The sequence below is a fragment of the Phocoena phocoena genome, chromosome 13, assembly GCF_963924675.1.
Source record: "Phocoena phocoena chromosome 13, mPhoPho1.1, whole genome shotgun sequence".
NCBI classification, from domain to species: Eukaryota; Metazoa; Chordata; class Mammalia; order Artiodactyla; family Phocoenidae; genus Phocoena; species Phocoena phocoena.
Window position 1 is genome coordinate 77,760,762 of NC_089231.1, and position 20,085 is coordinate 77,780,846.

Consider the following 20,085-nt stretch of genomic DNA (forward strand, 5'->3'; position numbering starts at 1 on the left):
ACAATATAAGTAGCTATGCTCAAGTTCACTAGAGTACAGGCAGATGACAACTATATCATAACTCCAGTCAATTGTGAGATGCCATCATTTGTAAAGAGCATCCCTAATTTTAACAATATAAAAATGTGGGAGAAAATGTGCATTTTGAAACTGATGAAATACAGTAATCTCTAATACTATTCAATGAAATGATACATATTTTGTAAGAAAACCTGTCAGAAAGGTGGATATAATTCTCCTATACAAGGTTCTACCTACCAGCAAAAGAGCAGCACAGCAATTCTTTGTTGAATATTCAGGTAATTCTGCACGTGGCTTTTGGCTCTGTCATTTCCACTCCATCAAGGAGGATGGAAACAATTCAAGCCTTCGCCCAACTCATTACAGATTTGCATTAGTAAATGGCAATAGTTTCTGCTGGCCACAATGTAACTCCCTATGGGCAGAGCCAATATGAAGCAGTGTCTCATCAAAAAGTCACTTGCTTCAACTAGTTTTATTTTGAAAATGAACTTCTACAACAATCTTCCTTGCTCACAATGAAAAAAAAAAAATCATTTTCAAAGTAACCAGTCTGTTTTCCTAGGATGATAAGTGAACTTGCTTTTTAGGGTTAAAGACTGTATGACTCCATTAAAGTTAGAATAGAAAATATGGAATACACAATAAGGTGAAAGTGCTCAAGAAGCAAAACTGAAAAATAAAATCGCCACAGTTTATTCCCTAGTTAAGGGACTTAACTGTGTTTTTTAGGTAGACTACATATATACTGTCACATTTCCTCAGTTCTTTACTCATTTTTAAAGCCCAGATCTATCTTGTAATTGATTAATGTTTCTTTATTCTCCAAAAGCTGTTATTAAATTGAAGGTGTATCTTAAAATCAAAAATGCTTAGAATGAAAGTAATAGGACATGTACAGAATCACATCAAACATTAAACAATGTCTTCTACTGATACACATCTTCACTTAAATAAATACCACTTCATTATCTCATAAGTCTTGAAGGTCAGAATTCAAAAGAATCATTTATTCAACAGAGAAAACATGAATTTACAGGTTATGAATAGAAAAAACTTCAAGGCTTTAGACAGTATAATATGAAAGAAAAACATAAAATATTTCTGATCAAAAAGGACAATGTACAAAGTCTGTTTCAAAACCCTTGCCCTTCTATGAAGTAAAACCCACAAATTCTATTTACTGTTTTCATTCCAGAACAAATGAGGGATTGGAGTGGAAGAGCAGCAGTGCACAGCCAAGACCACTCAAGGACAAAGGCAAAAGGCAAAAAGCTAATGAAAATGCTGGGAGCCTAACTCTCTGTGCTAATGTATCTCCTGGAGTTTCCACTACAGATCACATTTCTTTGTCAGGCAAAGTCAACAAAAGGTTATTATCACTAATACATAAAACAGCCATGGAAACTACTGATTCTTCAATCCAAAATCATCTGGTTCCAAATGAGAGTCATGAATGATTTACGTGATTTTCAACCACTAATCAGCTTCTATGTGATCAGTGATTTCCCTCTCACTGAAAGGAAAACATGAAAACACACAATTGCACTGAATGAGCAGTGTTTTTAACACAGTTTGGATTTGCAACTGACTTATTTCTGCATAAGGGAGTCGTCAAAAGTCATACTGTCACCAGTGATGTGGCAGAAAGTTAGCAAAGTCACCAAGTACCTCAGAGAAGGTTGGGACCAAATTAATGAAGATGCTGAATGTGCCCCCTTTCTCTGCCCTGACCTGCAACTCAATAGAGAATTAAAGAATTGCTGAGTTAGATGTAGATATGGTTAAGTATGAAGGCAAAGTTTCTTTTTACTCAAAAACAGGTAAAAAGAACTCAGCAACTATCACCATCAATTTTTACACTCCTCAGTCTCTTAAATCTCAACTGTGGCTGGTCCAAAAGAGAAACTCACTCACTCTCTCTCTCTCTCTCTCCCTTTCTCCGTCTCTCTCTCTCTCTCTCACAGACACACACACACACAGAGATACACACACACGTATACAGATACACATGGAGCCTCCAAGACTAAGCAATACAGAAAGCATTTCCATCTGGTGTTTTGTACTTTAAGTTACGGGAAGAAATGTGATGAGACATGTGGCTTTGCTAAGAAAGACAGTTCTACCACCTGATTGATACCTGGGACTATGCTGGCTCAGGAGCAGATAATATATTGTGGTACTAATAAGCTCTTGGTTCTCAATCATTCTGGGGTCATGATTCTATGTTTAAAAAAAAATCTAATGAAAGTTATTATAGACTCTTTCCCCTAAAAAACGCAAGGAAAAGCAAAATACTACATACAATTCCACAGTGTTGATGAACTCTGAAGCAGATCCTAGAGTGAGAACTTCTGAACTAAACACTACCATTAATCACTACTAACCCTGCTTTGGCCTAGAATCCCTGTCTATCCCATTATATCCCTTCCTCCTCTATTTAATTCTATTCATCCTTTCTGTCCCAGATCAGAACAGCATTCTAACATCTACAACTTTGTACTTTCTCCACTGAGTTGTAATGAATCATTTCTGTGGCTCTTGTCTCCCAAGAAGCTATGAGCAATTTGGGGGCAGACACAGTTATCTACCTTATTTACTGGCAATATTCAACAAATATTTAAGTGCCTATTATGTAATATGCTTTATGTTCTGCTCTAAAGTAATAGGTCTTCAATGAATATCTGAGAAATGAATGCTATTATACACCAATGAGTATTTTCCTATTTGCAGTATAATACTGTTACCCTTCTTGTTTGTAACCACTAATCATGGCCAGACTCACACTGTTATTTGAATTTTCTTGTGTGCATGTGTTTGAGGTAGAAAAAAATTATGTATTTCATTTCTTTATAGTCCATCACCACTCACTCCAGACTAAAATCACAGTAGATACTCAACGTGTGGAAATTCACATAGGTGTTAAAAAACTTTAGGAAGGGAGACTTCCCTGGTGGCGCAGTGGTTAATAATCCGGCTACCAATGCAGGGGACACCGGGGAGCCCTGGTCCAGGAAGATCCCACATGCCGCAGAGCAACAAAGCCCGTGTGCCACAACTACCGAGCCTGCGCTCTAGAGCCCCCAAGTCACAACTACTAAGTGCGCGTAACACAACTACTGAAGCCCGGGCGCCTAGAGCCCATGCTCCACAACAAGAGAACCCACCGCAAGGAGAAGCCCACGCGCCACAGTGAAGACTAGTCTCCGCTCACCGCAACTAGGGAAAGCCGTGTGCAGCAACAAAGACCCAACGCAGCCAAAAATAAACAGAATAGAAGAGAAGAGAACAGAACACAATAGAATAGAATAAATGTTTAGGAAGACTGGCACTACTGCCCATATGTTTTAATTATACTTGAAGAACAAAGTTAAGCAAATCTTTTTAAGAGAGAGAATGCTAAGGTATAAAAACTACAGAATATCAGAAATATAATTTTCCCTCTTTTACAACTCTATCAACCTTTATTTTACTGTTTTTGAGGGACAAAATTTATATTTAAGTTGATAAATATATAAACCTAGCAGACAAACTTCATCTGCCAAAAAGTGCTTTAAATCAACATCACAAATAGTGCTAAGACTACGTATCAGTTAACCCTGGCTGTCCACTCAGTATCGCCAAGCATTGTTATTGAGATTTTCAAAATTACCTTACTATTAAGATACGACAAAATTCTGTAAAGTAGTTCAATATTATCTTTAAAGATCACAATGTGATTTCAGATTTATAAAATGTTTTGTAAGCAACAGTTCTAGGTAAATATTCCTCTTTAGAAATAATTCCAAGCCCCCTACTACCTCCCTAAAAAAATCACTGTTTCAAGAAGAAAGGAAACAAACACGTGCTGAAAAATAAAAAAGAAATCAGGTTGTGTGTGTGTACATGTTTCTGTGTCATGCCCAACAGCTCTAAATAATTAACTACAAGAACAACTTGACTCTGAAGCTGGCAAGCCCCAATCTCTAACCCCAAAGCCATGGGCTGACCTGACCTAAGTTTACAAGAGCCACAGCTGCAGCCGCAGCATAAATCAGCAAGCCATTTCACAGACGGGATAGTTGGGAGGTTTAGAAGGGAGCCACCACTGGCTTGGCTCTTCTGCGCCCCTCATATTACGCAGGTGTGACAGTTTTCATAGATTTAAAAAGTCCAAGGATAGTGTTCCTCTACCACATCCTCAACTAAACTGCCCCTCAGTGTTATCTACTTACAGAGCTACTTAGATAGACTAAATTTTATATAACTTCGTACCAGAACATCCTCACCAGCATCAAAATCTTTACCTCACCAATCCAATTTACATCAAACATGTATGAAGTCTCCTCCCAAGAAACTGCAGTGCTCTCAATTCCCAACTAAAAACAAAAAAAAAAAACGCAAAAAAAACCCAACCCATATAATTTAAGGCTGAAGAAACCTTTTTCAACTAATCCCTTCTATCTTCATTACTTCGGATTCCTACTGTGCCCTAGTGGATGCTGTCTCCTCTGGCCAAGTAATTCCTATTATTTCCACCCTCTCCAAAATCTCTGCAAGGCTAAGGTCTTTCGTAGGACTAGCCTCACCTGCAACATCCATTTGACTTTCAAACATTTAGTGTCTAATCCCACTCTCTAACCACACTAATAATAATAATAAATTTAAAGTCTTAATCCTTTCCCAGTCCTAAAAATATTAATAGATGAAATAATTAGTCTTAGGGTGAACATGTTTTTCTCTAGACATTTTCAATTAGATATATGCTTTCATTCACTGCGTCTACAATGTCTGTAGTGTCCCTTCCTTTAATGCACATGCCCCTCAGGTCTAAAGGCTCATTTTTCTACTTCTTTTAAAGAACTGCACACTGTAGCAATTTAACAAAACGGGAATTTATTAATTACTCATTTCCAGCTCCTCTAATCACCTTATTTACCAAAGGATCCTCAATGTTGCGGTATCACATAACCATTTCTTCAACTAGGGCTATACTCTATCACCGTTCTCTAATGAATATATTCGTCGCCTTGAAATCCTTGAACCACCACATCCAAGGACCTTGCTCCTTTGCCCTCTGATAATCACCTCTATTGGATCACAATGCCACAGGGCATTGAAAGCTACTAATTTACAAATATAATGTTACTGTTATCATATAATTCCAATTTTCTCCATGCTATTTTTACTGTACTTTTCCAAATTATCTTCACTCTAAACACCAACTCTTGGCAAATAAGAAGCTCTGAGCCAAGGCAATTTTACAGCTGTGTTATAAACTACCATGGGTGAATAGGCTGACAATCCATTAGGAAAGCAGCACCAATGGACTACTCCAAAGAGCCATTATGTTTTACAAATACCAAATACCCATAGATTAAAGTCTCCCTAAGTAAGCATGGACCGGACAGAGCATAACAGCTTCAAGAGACCCACGTAATCTTCCATTGTGTGCAAAGCAATGATTTGCATTTTAGAGGGGGGAAAAAAAACACAACAAAACCTTTCCATCAAAATCAGCTGTGTTTAATTTTAAAAACTTAAGAAAATTATAATTAAAGTATACTACCACACATAATAACAATTTGACAGCATTATGGCAGACATTTTAAGTATTTCTTCAAAGCTACAAAAGCAAGATTTTCGTAAGTCCCATACGTGGTGCAAATCACTAACGCATTAGTAAAAACTCTGGGTGGCATGAACTGCACACATTTCCTGGATTTGTTTTAAAGCTTTTCAACCAAATGTTTTACTTTATTTAAATAGTTACATGAGAACGATATGGCATATTATGAAAACTATACAAATTATAATAACGTAAGAGTAATAGCCATTAAATCTGCAATGTTAAAAATGCCAAATGAAATTTCTGAAAAAACCTGCAGGTTTTTGTTTTCCAAACTCTATTCACAGCAAAGTGCTTTTCTATTACTGAGTGTGAGACAACCTAAACTTAAAATACAAAGTGTAACCTTTGACAAGTTCATTAGAAATACATACAAAATCCCATGAAATTGCAAAGACTGATGAAGAACAGTCTGAAATAGAGCATTATTTTTACAAAGAGAAAGAGAGAGAAAGCAGGCACAAAAGGGTGAAGCCGGGGAGTCAAGTCAAATTAGCAGATTCTATAGAAGTAAAAAAACAAAATGGTATTTTATTATTCTGGTCATTTTGCCAAAAAGGGATAATTGATCATTAAGAAAACAGGAAGCACACTACCTTCTAAGAGAGGAAAAATAACCATGATTGTATGATCTAAAACCATAAGAGTTAGAAGGCCTACACACTTTCAGATACTGAAATTGTGACTCAGAAATCACAGGTGAAGAAAATACCCTAAGAAGCCAATATGGCTCAAAGGTTTCAAAAACATGTATAAATACACCGATAATTGTGTCTTAGAAACATATCTGTGTTTTTAGTAATATAAACAGCACCTGTTTGGAGTATAGGTTATTAGAAGAGGGAAGACCTCAATTAAGAGGTATGGTAGATTGTATCCTTTTCCCAAATATGTGCTATCGTTCCCTGTCCCACTGACATCAAGCTTGGCCATGTGACTTTGGTACCTCCCACTGACGGATAATACCTTCTCATCCACTTGACTTTAAGCTTGGTGGTAAATGTCCTGGTCAATGAAATATGAGCAGAGATGGCATGTACCACTTCTGAACAGAGGCTTCAATGAATGCGCTATTATGTATTTTGCCATTGTTCTTTGCTCTTTATCGGGAATCTTTGACAGGGGGTGCCCCAACAGCATAATTCCTGCCTGGATGTAAGAGGACATAGAGCAGTGCTGCAGTAAATGACTCACAATGGTCAGCAGCATGAGCAAGAAATGAACCTCAACTGTCAAAAGACAGTAAGAGCTTTCAAGGTCTTTTGTTACTGCAGCATAACTGAGTCTAACCTGATTGATTAAAGAGGCCACTGCAATACTTCGTGAAACACATGAAGTTTTAAAGTAGGTCAGTGGCAATCAAAATGAAGAGAACTGAACTAACTAGAGGAATATCTGGTAGGCTGGAGGAAAGCGGTGAGGATATATAATAAGAATATATAAGGATATATAGTAATATATAGTAAGAACCACAAACAAGGAAAAATAAATAACTTAGGGGACCAAGATAGTAAACAGGCCACCCCATGGAAGTAGGATTAGATGAATTATATATGACCCCCAAAGAACAGAATCAAGGTAAAGAAAAGAAAACTACAGGGAGACAGACTTCTGCTCAGCATAAGAAAGACTTTCTAACAGTGAGTATTCTCAGAAGATGAGAAGAACTTTGGAAAGTTCGGCTCACATAATCAGAAGTATTCAAGGAAAGGATGGAGGAACACATAAAAAGGATATTATATTTAGAATGGTATTCCAGAATTAGCTGGGTCAACAGACTAACTGACTTTTAATGTTGTATCCAACCTTGGAAATAGTAATATCAATACTTCTGTTAGCGAAACTAAGTCAATCTTATCTAAATAGAAATGCAAAGACATAACAGAAAATTGCTGAGAGTAAGATAGTAAATTAGGTTGTAAACAGATAAGTAAGTTACAGCAAGTGCTCTAAGCTATGAGAAGAACAAAAGGGCAAGCATGTATTAGCCAACCCAGTTTCTGTTGACAATGAATAAAGAGAGCTAAAAACAATCATGTAAAATGCTTCCCTGGCTCATGAGTAGGGTAATTTTCATTCATATAACACAGTTACTTAAAGTTTGATGAAAAGACAATATTATTTTAAAGGACAAAAGAACTATTAAAAATTTTCAAAAGAATCTCAACTCATCCATTCTAATAGTAGAAAGGCAGCCGAACAGCTTAATTATTCATTATTTTCTAAAAGAAACATTGTTTTGTTTCAAAATAAACTCCTATAGTAGAATTCAAATTAAAATACGCAAAATAATAATTTATGGGGAAAAGGAATTAATAATTATTGAAAATAGGTCAAGTATTACGTGGCAGGCATCATATACAACATCTAACAAAAGCTCAAGATGCATAGTATCCTACATTTAATTTAAAGGGCATTAACTAAGACTTTGTGAGGTTAGGGCAACTGTCCAAATAACAGACCCTGAAATCAAACCAAGGCCCAACCCAAAGTTCTTCTGAACTATCTCAAGCTTTATTGCATGACATACTGCATATGACACAATTAACTTTCTTATAAAATAATAATTCAATCTGACCTAGACTACAGTTTCTATCATAAATTCTGAATACATGAGCACAGAATGAATTAATTTTCTGCATTTCTCTTTTCTCCCAGTTTTTCTGCTCTTCTAATTTTCTTCCAACAAAGAAACATGCTACCATTTAAAACACAAAATACTAAAAAGAATACAATTCAATCACAAATTCATTAATATTTTTCTGAAAAGAATTATGATATAAAAAACAACACAGTGAGCTACAATTTTTAAAAATATGTACTTTGTTCCATATACATTAAAAAATTATTGGGGCTTCCCTGGTGGCGCAGTGGTTGAGAATCCGCCTGCCAATGCAGGGTACGTGGGTTCGAGCCCTGGTCCAGGGAGATCCCACATGCTGCAGAGCAACCAAGCCCATGTGCCACAACAACTGAGCCTGCGCTCTAGAGCCCGCGAGCCACAACTACTGAGCCCGCGAGCCACAACTGCTGAAGCCCATGCGCCTAGAGCCTGAGCTCCGCAACAAGAGAAGCCACCACAATGAGAAGCCCGCGCATCACAACGAGTAGCCCCTGCTCGCCGCAACTAGAGAAAGTCTGCACGCAGAAATGAAGACCCAACGCAGCCAGAAATAAAATTAATTAATTTAAAAAATTATGTTAAAAGGACTGTGTTTAAAGGTACATTAATTACTATACAGATATAAGAGCTTTATTCTGGCACAGAATTATGGAAATAGTAAATTTTCCACATTTTCCTGAAGGGACTTTGTGTATACGTGTGTTTTGTTTTGTTTTGCAATGGGAGAAAGAACTGCCAAATATCTGGAACATTTAAGAGTACTCAACTCTTAAAATCAATGCTTCTAAAATATACTGCCTTAGTAACAGATAGCCTCTAGGTCTACTCCAAATCACAGAAGCAGGAACAAAAGTTCAGAATGAAAAATAGATAAATTTGGTGGGAAAGGTCTTTCTGAGTGACTTAAATTATGACAACTTATTAACTGTAACTTAAGAATCCTAAGCAGTGATATTACCCTAGATAATAGCTTGGATAAGAAACTTAAAGGTACTAGAATGTCCTTCCAGTTTTGATCACCTAAAAGAACTATATATAAACTCAGGGAAGGAAGTACAAAGTTTTTCCCATAGACATTCTTAAATAATCCATTCTTTCTCATCTATGCCTCCGCTTAAAACACCATCCAGAGCCTGGGACATGTTATGCCAGCAAGGAAGGAGGTGTTCAAACAATGATGAGGACAGGTCAAAAAACCACAGGAGCCCTCATGAAGGGGCTTCCCCCCGGCCGAATCTGCAAGTACTTAGGCATCAAATTAAATGATACTGATAAATTATAATTCACTGAGTAGAACAGGAATCCCTCTTTTCCAAATTTATATAGATAGAAAGATTAAGGGAGAAAGAGAAATACATAATCAATCCATGGCAGAAACTGAAAATCTTTTCCTTACAAAAGAATGCCAACAAATAGAAGGAATGGTGACATTACAGTCATACAAGTAATAACTGATATAGACAAGGACCACCAATAGAAGCTTAACCAAGTGACTCAGAATTTCATAACAAATGGGATAATTACACAATCTCATTGGATCTGGCCACAAATTACTTATTAATTTCAAAGACAGAAATAACAAAGATCATAGTTACTTATTAATCTACAGTGGAGAATCTTGGCAGAACACCACTCACAAGAGGGATCAATGTTAATAATCGTCAATAATGAGAGGCTCAACAAATGGGCCTCCTCTTTTGATACACTGAGAAGGACACAACATGATTTCTATGGTACTCCTATTGAAGAAGCATAAACTAAATCTAATCATGAGGAAACTATCTCAAATTGAGGTACATTATATAAAACATATGGCCTTAACTCACCCAAAATGTCAATGTTGAGAAAGAAAAAGAAAGGTTAAGGAACTCTTCTAGATTTAAAATGACATGAGAACTAAATAATAATGCATGATTACAGACTAATCTTGGGGGAGGGAAGTTAAGCTAAAAAGAACGTAACTGGGACAAATGGGAACATCTGAGTTGAACTACGGATTAGATAATGGCATTTTATCAAGGTTTTATTTCCCAATTTTCATAATTGTGCTGGGCTTATAGGAGAGGATGTCCTTGTCCTCAGGAAATGTACACCTAAATACTTCGGAGTTACAGAAAAAGAATCTCAAGTGTGTAAATGACTCTCAGGCGTTTAAGGGAATAAATCTGAATGCACACACATGCACACACATGATTCACATTGGGTGCAAAAGCAGGGTGGGTGAGAGGGTGAGGAATCACACCCTCTCTGTGATTTTATAATCACAAATTATAAAGCAAACTGGGCAAAAGAAAAACTGTTAGTGAAGCTGTGTGAAAGGATACATGGAGTACTTTGTGCCACTCCTAGAAATTCTCTAAGTTTGAAATTGTATCAATATAAAAAGAAAGAAGAGATTTATATACATTTTTATAAAGTTGTATGTGAAAGTGTTTTCAGAATTACAGGAAACCCTCTGAGTATCTAGCATTATACTTGGGTGTGTCAAAACCACCATGATGATATTCCTTCTCTTACCTTTCTAACAGATTGTGGATCGCTTTGAAGAGCAGCGTCCGACATTCGTAGGAAAGGCCATTTTCCCAGAGTCCTTCTTCCACAACTGAAAATAAAACAAAACAAAGCAAAACAAAAAAATGAACCAGTAAGCAGGGCATCCAAATAAAAATAAAAGAAACTTTAAAAATATTTTTCTAAAGCAAAGTTAATGAGCTAATTTAAGTAGATTAAATCGCACTGAAACACAGAAAAGAAGTTAAATAATTGCCCAAAGTCATAAGATACTTATGTACAGAAGGGAATAATGTGTTTTGATTTTAAAGTTATTGAAATATAGGCATGTTACAATCCCCCTCCACATAAAGGTCTTACCAACCTGCCTCTTCAAAGTTTGAAATCATCCAAAATTCTCAAATTAATCTTTCTACCTAATAATGTCACAAAGACTAATTTTGTTAAAGTTCTATTTAAAGTAACAAAATGTCACAAATTAATACAAAGGTTACCATATGTATATTAAGAGAGAAAACCAGGAAAAAATATCCAAAAATGACATTACACAAATTTCTCTAAATGTTTTGAAAGCAGTATGTGAATATGATTTTAAGGACATGATTTTAGGGAGAATGTCAGAAAATTAAATCTTAATATAACATCAAATTTATTTCCTGAACTCATGATTTCATTAATGTTTAACATTTGGGGAAGCATCATATTTGCCTTTGAAATATGTTGTAGCATTACTTAGAGCCACAAGTAACTCTAACACAAGAGAATCCAACAGACTAACAATGCCTCATGTATTCCTAATGTTCTTTTCATATGTAAAAATTATAAAATGCCCTAGAGAAGATAGCTAATTTTCTTCTAAACTATATTAGTTCATTTCAACATAGCAAAAAATTGAAAGGATGCAAACAACATCTGCAGAAGAAAATTTCCTCTGCCTTTTACTTGGTGTCTTGACAAAAGTACTCACCAGAGAAAATTTTGACAGAGAATTGAAACACATGTTAAATCCACAACGCATTTTTAATGCATTTACCACACCAACTGACATCTCAAAATGCATCTCTCCTTATTTTCCAATCAGAAAGAATTCAAAAAAGTGTACTTACATTTAAGGGTTTTCTCTACAGGACTTTTTTTAAATGATAAAACTGGATAAATATTTTTTTTCTTGGGATGTCAGATAACTCTTTATCTTCCTGACTATGTGGCTAATCATGACCTACCAAATTTTTCCAAATTAACCTCTTCAGAGACATTTTGTATTATTTATAACTAGAGAAATGGAAATGAAGTACAGCAAATAAACAAACATTCCTGTTATCAATACATTATCTCTGTTCAAGACAAAACATCCAAAAATTTTCTACAGTCCTCTAAAGGCATCATGAATCTCTATTTTCACACATTTATCTTTGGGGTAGAGCTTTCCTGAGTGAGAAAGCAAGCTAACATTTCAATAAAAGGAACATCCCATATTAATTTGCTTTTATTTCCTAACGTACACTAAAAATTCCTAAAACTTCATCAACATTCAAAGTCCAACTCTTCTGAATTACTCTTCAAATCAGTCACCAGTAACAGTTTTTTCTACATATTAGTCTTTTGTGCCATAAAGAGTACTGGTGATGCAGTGTTTATGAAAAAAGTGTCCCATTTGTCTTTCCAAGATTTTCTTCCAAGTTGGTGACACCCATTCTGCATATTAAAAAAAAAACTTTTATAATTAAAACCTTCAAACATATTTTAATATAGAATAACAGGCCTCAAATAAATTCCTAAACCAAATTATCAACATTGTGTCATCTGCTTAACCACCCTTTTTTCTTTCTTTCTTTTTGTTTTTCTTCATATATTCTGAGGCAAATCCCACTCCCAAGTACTTCATTATATATCAAATCAGAATCTAAACAAGGTCTATCAATTACCTCTCAATTTATATCTCTTAAGTCTCCATAATTTGCAACAACTCATCTCCTCTTTTCAAACATGGCATTTATTTACTGAAGAAACCAGGTTAGCTGTTTTATAGAATACCTCACATTGTCATCTGATTGTTTCCTCATGATATTATTTTTTAATGTTGGCGCTACTTTGACCTTAACAGAAGATGTCAAAGGAAAGTTCTCAAATAACAGAGCTCTATTTCTTCCTCAAATGATCCTCAAATAATTTGTTAACTGAAATGCTGAAGGGTTATAGCTGTCTAGACATGCAATGTGGAATACTAAACAAATGTGAGCATGCACAGGCAATGCCAGTTACATCACTGTCTTAAGACACCACTATGATTTTATCCTGATTTTAACAATTTTTAAAATAGGTCTTAGAAATTTTTTCTTGAAAAATAATCTTACAAGAGCAATTACAAAAAACCTACACCTAACATCGTACTTACAGTTAAAACCCTGAATATTTTCCCCTAATATCAAAGACAAAGCAAGGATGTCTGCTCTTACCACTCTTATTCCACATTACAGTGGAGGTCTCAGCCAGTACAAGAAAAAGAAGTACCAGGCATACTAACTGGAATGGAAGAAATGAAATGATCTTTTTTTTTTGCAGATGACATGACTATTAGAAAGTCCTAAAGAATCAACAAAAAAAAAGCTACTAGAACTAAAACTGAGTTTGAGTCAGTTAAGGTCAACAGATACAAAACAATCATATTTCTATAAACTGTAATGAATAATTAGAAATTTTTAAAAATTTGAGTACCATTTATAATAGCACCAAAACCCATGAAATCCTTGGATCTAAATCTTACAGTTGGGAGACTTACACCAACTGATTTCCAGATTTACTATAAAGCTAGAATAAACAAAACAATATGGTACACTACAGAAAGGACAGATATACAGATCAATAGAACAGAATAGAGAGTCCAGATATAGACCCACAAATATATGGTCAACTGATTTTCAACACAGCTTGCAACGGCAATACAGTGGAGAAAGAACAGTCTTTTCAACAAATGGTGCTGGATTTAATGAATATCCCAATGTAAAAAAAATCAGCCTCAAACCCTACCTCTCACACCATACAGAAAACCTCAAAATGGATCATAAAACAAAATGCAAAACCTGAAACTATAAAACTGTGAAAATATAGGAGAAAGCTTTTATAAGCTTAGGTTAACCAAAGACTTCAAAGATACGACACTAAAAGCATGATCCATAAATAAAAACTGTTAAAAAGAGCTTCATCAGTATGAAGAACTCAGTTCCTTAAAAAGCACGCAAAAGTTACATTAAGCTATGGAGAAGATAAGCCACAGATGGGGGAAAAGCAGTTACAAATCACATATCTGACAAGGACTTGTATTCAGAAGATGCTATTCTTGAAAAAAAATCCCTAAACAAATTAAAAAAAAATTTTTTAGAGAATGGACAAAAGATTTGAACAGATACTTCACCAAAGAAGATACATGAATGGTAAATAAAAACATGAAAATATGCTCAAAACATCACTAGTCATTAAGGAAATGCAAATTAAAATCACAGTAAGATAACACCCATTATAATGGCTTAAAAGAAAAACTGAAAATACTAAGTGCTAGTGAGCATACAGAGTAACTAGAATTGTCCTATACTGCTAACAGAAATGCAAAATTAGTACAGTCACTGTGGAAAAGTTGACTTTGGCAATTTTTCTAAAGTTAAACATACACTTTACATACAGCCCAGCGATATCCTTCCTAAGTATATATTCAAGTAGAATAAGAACTTAGGTTCACATGAAAAACTTCAGCAAATGTTTTTACTTGTTTTTTTTTTTACCCCCCATAATTGACAAAAAGTGGAAACAGTTGTCTCTCAACTGGGGAAAGGACAAACAGTGGAAAATCCATATAACGGGATACTATTCAGAAATAAAAGGAACAACTGATACACTCAAACCATGAATGAATGTCATTATGCTAAGTGAAAAAAGCCATACTCAAAAGACCACATGCTATATGATTTCATGCACATAATTTCCTGCAAAGGTAAATGAGGTAATGTAAACTGCTCAATGGTCTCCAGGGATGGGGGTGGTTGGAGGAGGGCTGATAACAAAGGGACATGAGAAATTGGGGCAAGGGGTGGCTGGGGGTTGGGGGGGCAGGTTCTAGATTATGCTTACATTGATTTTTTGAAATACATTTTTAGTGCTAAAAATGAGAACAGGGTGTGAATTAAAAGGACTCCTATTCTAAATATGTATTCTAAACATAATTGTTTTTACCCAAAGGATTGGTGTCTATTTGGTTAATCTTCACTCATAAATTATTAAAAGCAAAAAACAAAAAAACAGTTTAAGCAAAAAGAGACCGCAGACCTGATCACAGTGTTCCTCCCCAACAACACAATATACTGTTATTTACATTATGTACTTTATGTTAATTCCTATAATACAAATAGAACAAAGTAATTCAGGAAAATATTTTTGGTTTTAAATATTAAAAATTAATTTGAAAATGAACCTTTATTAATATAATTAAATAATTAATTAAATTCTTATATCTCCCTCATATAGTATTAAAAAGTTTAGGAAACAATGTAAATGAAAACAAGGAAGAAAGTAATTACATGAAGTAAAACAGATCCCACATTAAGCTCTTGTTTAAGAAAAGTAAACTAAAGGTGAAAAAAATAGAAAATTATGAATTATCCTATAAGTTAACCAGTAAAACTTTAAATAAGTCAGTAGAGGTAATTAAAAAGGATACAGTGTTTGGACTTCATATAAACATTAAAATTTCATAAGTTACATATTTTATTAAAGATTTGAAAGCAGTCAGTAATTCACTAGAACTCAACAACTGTGATCCAAGATTAACCACTCTAATAAATACTATTATTTAAGCTATGGATTTAAGGATAATGCATTAACATGCTAACCCTTTTAATTTACTATCTGTATATAGCAAATAAACTTGTGGAAAGGAATATAAGTCAGACCATACTTTATTTCTTATCTATTTCACATAAAAAATTTCCAGAAATACAAGAGTGATGTATATTTCAATGAATCTCTAAAATTCCAAAATAAGTTAAATCTAGAATGACATTTTTGGAGTCTAATAATAGATATTTGGCCGATAATCACTGTCCAACAGTTCTTGGCTGTGTTATACTTCAAGCACCAGGACAGAAATTAGGAATGCTCTCAAAAATCAAATAGACTTTGAAAACCACTGTGAGGCAAAATTACTTTAAATACTTGGCAGAACTGCTATCAAATGTTTAAAGTCTTTTATTTTAAAATAATAAGAAGAGGGCTTCCCTGGTGGCGCAGTAGTTGAGGGTCCACCTGCCGATGCAGGGGACACGGGTTTGTGCCCTGGTCCTGGAAGATCCCACACGCTGCGGAGCGGCTGGGCCCGTGAGCCAAGGCCCCTGAGCCTGTGCGCCCGGAGCAACGGGAGAGGCCACAACAGTGAGAGGCCCGCGTACCGCAAAAAATAAAAAATAAAAAATAAATAAAATAATAAGAAGAAAGTAAAATAACTTAAACAGTCAAGGTTAGTTTTCTACCCAGAAAACAATCTTTCTCATTTTATAAGGCTTTATGTACCAAGTTTGAACCAAGCACTACATATAAATGGAGGGGAGGGGGAGTGCTACTTTCCACCACAACGCTATGAGACAGAGTAAAGGACACAAAACATTCACTTTTCCCACTTTTGCCACTCAGTACCTGACTTCTTCCCATAGGCAAACTGCCTATTTCATGAGTTCTGGCTGGGGATGAAGATGGTCAGTCACCCTTAACAGGAGTTGAAAATGCTGACTCACCTACAATGTGGACAAGGATATATCCTAACTACTAGATGCTCCGGCACCATACTTTGACCACGGATCTAGGGACTCAAAAGGGAGTGGATGGAGAGATCTTTCTGTCAGCACTAAAAAGAGAGGCTACAAGATCAAGTTTCCTGAGGTTAAAGTAGCAGAGGTACTGTAGCATCCAGTGCTTGGTGTTGATAGCACCAGTTTCTCATCAGACCAACCTGGAGCACTGATCCTAAAAGTGAATACTCAGTATTCTTTTAACCACCTCCTTTTCTTAGTTTACAACTAAGAACAATGATCAATAGTTTATTCTTATCTCTATTTTATAAATGAAAAAACTAAGGCTTAAAAATCTTAAACTTGCCCAAGGTCACATAATATATTCAAAAATCTAGTTTAAATGTATCTATACTCAACAGCTAACGGGATCAAATGCATTTTATATCTACTTTTGTAAGTAGTAAATATACAAATTATTCCATTAATTAAACTCCTCAGGGGAAGCAATTTATTTTCATAACGGCACCGACTAGGACATTTCAGATATTCATAAACCTGTTTTGAACTGACTTGTTATTATGTGTGCACATACTTTTCAAATTTCATTGGAATTAGCTTCAATCTAAAATCTCCTTATATTCAGTAAAGAGGATTAGTAGCAAAGATGGGATTCAAATCCAACTTTTCTGCCTATCGCCCATGCTCTTTCCATTACACCACTTCTCCATAAGGCTTGTGTTGTTAAACTACCCCACCCCCCTTTCATTCTTAGGACTGAGGAAAGGCAACCTTCAACACTTAAATTTCCCCTTGGATTCACAATTTGCACCTTAAATTATTGTCTTCTAAATAGCTGCAAAGTAACCTTTTCAAAGGTTAAACAAAACTGAAATCACAGAAACAGGTTTTTTAACTAATTTATCTGATACATCCTCCTCCCAAGGTAAAATTTAAAATTTAAACCAACACTTCATTTGCTTCATACTGAGATTTTTCAGAAAGTATCCTCTTTTGAGGGGGGCAGGGGGAGGGGAGCCAGGGCATAGTTGCTCTAGGTTAAGTTTCTATAAATGACATGAGGCGCATTTACTACTTAATTCTCTATCTCCCTTCCAATGTGGACAGAGAAGAATAACAACTGACAAGAAGTTTTACAAGAAGGCCAGCAGGTGCAGGGCCCTATCCTTATGAAACCTACAATCTCCCCAGGGCATAACTGTCTTCATCTTTTAAAGAAAAGAAAAAAGCCTTTCTAATTCTTTTGATCTTTCAAGTTTCAACTTAAATGTTTATCAACTCCTTAAGATTATAAATTAGCAAGAAGACTATCTCTATAGTGTATACTTAGGTATAATGGAAAATTGTTTCTAAAACTTTGTTAATAGTCTCAGGAAATAAAAGCACCAAGAGAAGTAAAATGAATGTACAATAAATGACTGGCAAAACTCAACCAAAATAAATTCCAAAATTAAAACTTTCTCTTGATGTTATGTGGTCAATTATAGCCAGACTGAAACTGAAAAATAAAACGAAGTACTACCACAGCTGCCTACTTAAAAAGAAAAACTATTTTGGCACTAAAGTTACTTCACTTAAATTGCAAAAGCTATAATCAGAATTTGTTTAAATGGCTCTTATTTAACCTTTTTTAATATAGTAATTCTCATAATCAAATATTTAAGCTGCAAAAGTATTATATAAATGTTTTCTTTTAGCAGAGAGACAGTGTTTTAGAAAGGAAAATTTAAATAGCAGTCTAATTATTGCTTAGTTCCCAAATAATTTTTCAAAATAATCACAAATTGTAATACAACTTCTTTCAACTTTGCGAAACATGGCTCCTTGCAGAACTAATAAGCTTCTCTGAAAGAAAAATCAAATAAAAGGTTCAGAAAAAAAAAGTCAATATGGCAAAATATCAAAGCAGCATATACTTCAATGATTTTGTGTTTCCCAGCAGAGATCCTGGAAAGATATCTTTTCCAATTCGAGAAATGAAACTGACATACTTTACTTGAAGGGGAAAAAAATGGGAAGAGGGAGAATGGAATAGGCTAGGGAGGAGCATAAAGATTGTGAAACCTTCAAGAAATTCAAGCTCATGCTTTTAGAATTCAGGTCACCATGCCTTACACAGTTTAAAAGTAGAATTACTTTCAAAGAATACATATTTCCTCTGAGCTATGATACATATTTCCTTTTAATGTATCATATTGCAGCAACAGCTGAAATGAACGTCTAGACATCAAAAACACTTCTTGCTCCCACCTACTGCTTTTTTACCTCAGGCATCAAAACTTAATGAAACCTATTATCCAGAACATTGAGTTCAGTAACCACATTGGCCATTGCAAATACTGGAGGGGGGAGGGACACTTTCAGGGATGGCACTCCTTATTCAGCCATTAAAATTACTGAAAATCAAATTGTACTCCAAACTCCAGAAACACAAATAGATTAAAGCAAGGCATATGAAACGAGGAGATTATTTGCCAGTTAGATTTCAGTGACAAAATGCTAAAGATAATGCAGCTCTGAATCCAGGATTTATAATTTTCCCACTGCCTTTATGTTCAACCTTTATCTGCAATATATAAAGCCCACTAGTTTTGTTATTTTTAACTATTAAATCTACTACCTAGGAATTGTACTAAGCAAATATTATAATAATGTTTATCAATTTATCATTTATCCATTTAATTTTAAGGGTTGCAACAAATGAAATATTTTAAAGATAAATATATAGAGATTTTTGAAGTGTCTGCTTTCTTTTCTTTTTTTTAATTGCGCTATAGTTGATTTACAGTGTCTTCTTAAAACTGACTCACAAAAAAACTGAGTAACAAAGTAGCATAATGCTATGTTAATTCTGAAATACAGCATTATACCCATAAAAAATCCAATTACATAACAACACTATTGATTGATCACAGTTATGTTGCCATTGACTGCCTTGTAAAATCTATATTTGAAGTCATTAATAACTAAATGGACTGACTTATTACTTAATTCAAATTCAACCCACTTAGAGTTCTGATTTCCTTGATTTGCTTGTGGGTGTAGAATATTTGGTATCAGTTAACAAATCTATGTTGAAATGGATTTTAACTATCCCAATGTCAATTCATCAATCAAATAAGAATTAAAGATAGAAGATATATATATCAAAATGCTCCATTTGTTTTGACCTATTTGCCACTTTAAATGATTATGAACGTTGACAATATTCATCAGACAGAAGCACCCTTGTAATTCAAAATTTTAACAGTATTATGTCTAACTAAGGAATCTCTAACAGCATGAGTTCTCTGCCAGTTGCAGGATAACCAGAATTTTAATGACGGTTTCTACACAGCACTGTAGCAGTTGAGACATGACCCAAGTTAGCATTTCAATGGATCACAGGACTCCACGTAAAGCCACTAAACTTTAAATTGACGGAGACCATAAAACTAAATTTCTAGATAAATTGAACAAGACCTTCAAAAGATAACTGCTACAGAAAACAGTCAGGCTGCAGTGTTACTTTAATAGTCACACAGTGAAAA

At 34.9% G+C, this 20,085-nt stretch overlaps 1 protein-coding gene across 2 annotated transcripts in view; it reads right to left on the reverse strand.

The window, feature by feature from the left end:
• MED13L (mediator complex subunit 13L) overlaps window positions 1-20,085 on the reverse strand; it is a 299,615-nt gene that overhangs the window by 122,597 nt on the left and 156,933 nt on the right. For both annotated transcript variants that reach the window (XM_065889573.1, XM_065889571.1), the window contains exon 3: window positions 10,770-10,854. In XM_065889573.1, the coding sequence (XP_065745645.1) occupies window positions 10,770-10,854 (85 nt within the window). The remainder of the gene's footprint in view (window positions 1-10,769; window positions 10,855-20,085) is intronic.